At 40.6% G+C, this 3,145-nt stretch overlaps 1 protein-coding gene across 1 annotated transcript in view; it reads right to left on the bottom strand.

The window, feature by feature from the left end:
- Positions 1–2,123, bottom strand: part of zgc:194312 (olfactory receptor 52B2) — a 7,063-nt gene extending 4,940 nt beyond the window's left edge. Inside the window, exon 1 of the mRNA XM_014024555.1 lies at positions 1,565–2,123. Coding sequence (XP_013880009.1) covers positions 1,565–1,938 — 374 coding nt within the window. The 5' untranslated portion in view covers positions 1,939–2,123. The remainder of the gene's footprint in view (positions 1–1,564) is intronic.
- Positions 2,124–3,145: the final 1,022 nt, after the last annotated feature.

The raw sequence follows: 3,145 nt of genomic DNA, 5'->3' as shown, positions 1-3,145 counted from the left end.
TATGTTCCTCAGTACCTATGTTTCCTGGTACCTATGTTCCTCGGTACCTATGTTCCCTGGTACCTATGTTTCCTGGTACCTTCCTCAGTACCTATGTTCCCTGGTACCTATGTTTCCTGGTACCTATCTTTCCTGGTACCTATGTTCCTCAGTACCTATCTTTCCTGGTACCTATGTTCCTCAGTACCTATGTTTCCTGGTACCTATGTTCTTCAGTACCTATGTTCCTCAGTACCTATGTTCCCTGGTACCTGTGTTTACTGGTACCTATGTTCCTCAGTACCTATGTTCCCTGGTACCTATGTTTCCTGGTACCTATGTTCCTCAATACCTATGTTCCTCAGTACCTATGTTTCCTGGTACCTATGTTCCTCGGTACCTATGTTCCCTGGTACCCATGTTTCCTAGTACCTATGTTCCTCAGTACCTATGTTCCTCAGTACCTATGTTCCTCAGTACCTATGTTCCCTAGTACCTATGTTCCTCAGTACCTATGTTCCTCACTACCTATGTTCCTCAGTACCTATGTTCCTCAGTACCTATGTTCCTCAGTACCCATGTTCCCTGGTACCTAGTTCCTCAGTACCTATGTGCCACAGTTCATACTCTCTGACTCCAGGTTTGCTTGTGGTTCTTAATGTTTCTAAAAGTAGAATAGGAAGCTGAGCTTTCAGTTCTCAGCCTTCTCTCTCATAGAACCCCCTTCCAGTTTCTGTACGTGAGGCTGACACTGCCTAAACCAGACTTTCCTTTTTTGATAAATTTTTTGGGTTTCCTGAGTTGTTCTTAGTTCTACTGCTATAGTTTTAGACTGCTGGAGGACAAACTGAACACGTTTCTTCACTCTTCTGCTGCTGTTTCCTAACTAAACTTGCTTGTTTCTCCATGTTTGTATTTGTACTATCATTGCCTTGAGTTTTTGTTTGTTTGTTTGTTYCCCCACAGAAACTTGGATCGTTCATTCTGTTTTAATGGGGCCACTCAACATTCTGACCGAAACCAAAAGCCATAAAATAGTTTCAGCTATTTCATTATGGTGTTGAAAAACTTTGGTGACAGCTTACCTCAGTTTCTTAATTATATTTGTTATTTAACTAATTTAGTAGTTATTGAATCACCACAGGTTTATAGTTTATTATTATTTAATGTTAATAAAAACTCTCTGAAACTTGTTTTCTAATAAACTGAGAACATTGGTTTTAGATCTGTTGTCTTTAAAGGAGGACAAGATTTAAAGTTTTATTTAAAAATTTGTTTTTACAATATTTAACTCCTTTTTACTCAAAAGCAATATTTCTTCTGTTTATGTTCTGCTGATTTGAACTGGTAGGGGAAATGAAAATGCACATTAAGCAAAGKAGGATAAAACTGTCTGGCCAATGGGGTTGTGGGGGGCTTCCTTTTTTTAGGGGTGGCCCTCCTCTGGCCCCCAATTTGTCAGGTCCTTGTAGCTGAATAAAGTGAATAAACTTTACATCCAAAAAATGTAAAATGTTTCTAAAGGTAAAGACAAACTTTGAAAGTCAGATTATATATATTTTTAATAAAAGTAATGAGCAGTTACCCGGTGGTGCAGAGGGACGTGTACCTCAGCGGGTAGCACACGGCACAGAAGCGGTCCAGCGCCATGGCGGTGAGGGTCAGCAGGATGTTGGAGGCGCTGCTGATCAGCACCGTGATCATCAGTACGCACGCAGAGCGGCCCGGCCGCGCGCTCAGGTGAATCTGGTAGTAGAAGACGCTGCTCGTGCCCAGGTASACCAGGGCCGACACCAGCAGGTGGAAGACCAGCACGAAGCGCGCGTGCCTGCGCAGCCGCTGCTCGCGCACGATGGTCCAGTTGATGATGAGGTTGAAGAGGAGCAGCACGGAGAAGGACACGGTGGAGACGTAGAAGCGCACGCAGGTGTACTCCTCCGTGGTGTTGTTTGAAGACATCCTACCTCAGCTGGGATCAGCTGTGTGCTGGTGGAGACTGATGATGATGATGATGATGATGATGATGATGATGATGATGATGATGATGATGATGATGATGATGGGAGAGTGAAGCAGTCCGCCACATGATCCCCTCTGTCTGCTGTCAGACTGTAGACTGACTCATCTCCTTCCGTGTCGCTCACGTTTCCTCACGCACCACAACAAGAGGAAGTGTAGTCAACCAGAAGTGTAGCTACTAACGTCTTGTTTTAGTTTTTGTTTGTTTTTAGAGGGGAGGGGTCTGAAAGCCACTGTTTAGATTTTACTGATCCATCAGTGAAAAAAACAAACAGACCATGACACTTCCACTACCGTGCTTTGAGGGAAAWTTTTAATTCTTGTGCTTGATTTTGATGTTTTTCTTTTTTAAAACGTGGCTTTTTAAGTCGGAATAAATAAAGGTTTTTTTTTATCAAAGGCGGCTACCAAGACTTATATCATAAAAAATAACAAAAATAAACGAAAACTGCTGCTTTCTGCTCCAATCAGCAGTTTACTGCAGAGTGCTTCTGCCCCCTGCTGGTGGAAGAAGTAACACCTCAGCCTCAGGTGTTTTTGTTTACCTGAAAAATTAGACCTCTGCMCAGGCTTAATCCAGAATATATTACTATTATCATAGACCTGTTGCATTGATTTTCCAGAAATATTTTTTGGTGAAAGTGCTTAATTTTTTTAGTAATAAATAAAAAGTAAATTGAAGGGAAAATCTGGCTTTTTGTGTAAAAAAAAAAAAAAAGTTTTATTGCAGTTTGCTTCTGCCCCCTGCTGGTGGAAGTGTGTAACACCTCAGCCTCAGGTGTTTTTACCAAATTTGCCAAATTAGACCTCTGCTCAGGCCTAATCTGTGCTAAATAAAAACCGTTGCATTGACTTCCCTGTTAAAATTGTTGATACATGTTTGTTATAATTTTCTGGTTACAAAAAACCCCCAAAAATACTCCAAATGAATAAATACTATTGAAGGAGAAATTATCGTTTTTGATTTAAAAAAATAACAAGTTTTGTATTCATCATCATCATCATCATCATCATCATCATCATCATCATCGTTTATTTATAAAGCACAATAAAAACCAAAGCGCTGTACAGGAGCGTAAAATAAAAACAATGAACAAAGTACAGTAATAAAATGAACAATAAAATCAAACAAAACAGCAAAGGCTGG

This window comes from Austrofundulus limnaeus, unplaced genomic scaffold (genome assembly GCF_001266775.1).
Source record: "Austrofundulus limnaeus strain Quisiro unplaced genomic scaffold, Austrofundulus_limnaeus-1.0 Scaffold426, whole genome shotgun sequence".
NCBI lineage: Eukaryota > Metazoa > Chordata > Actinopteri > Cyprinodontiformes > Rivulidae > Austrofundulus > Austrofundulus limnaeus.
Note: the sequence above shows the minus strand (reverse complement) of the source record. Positions and strands in the feature narration are given on the sequence as shown.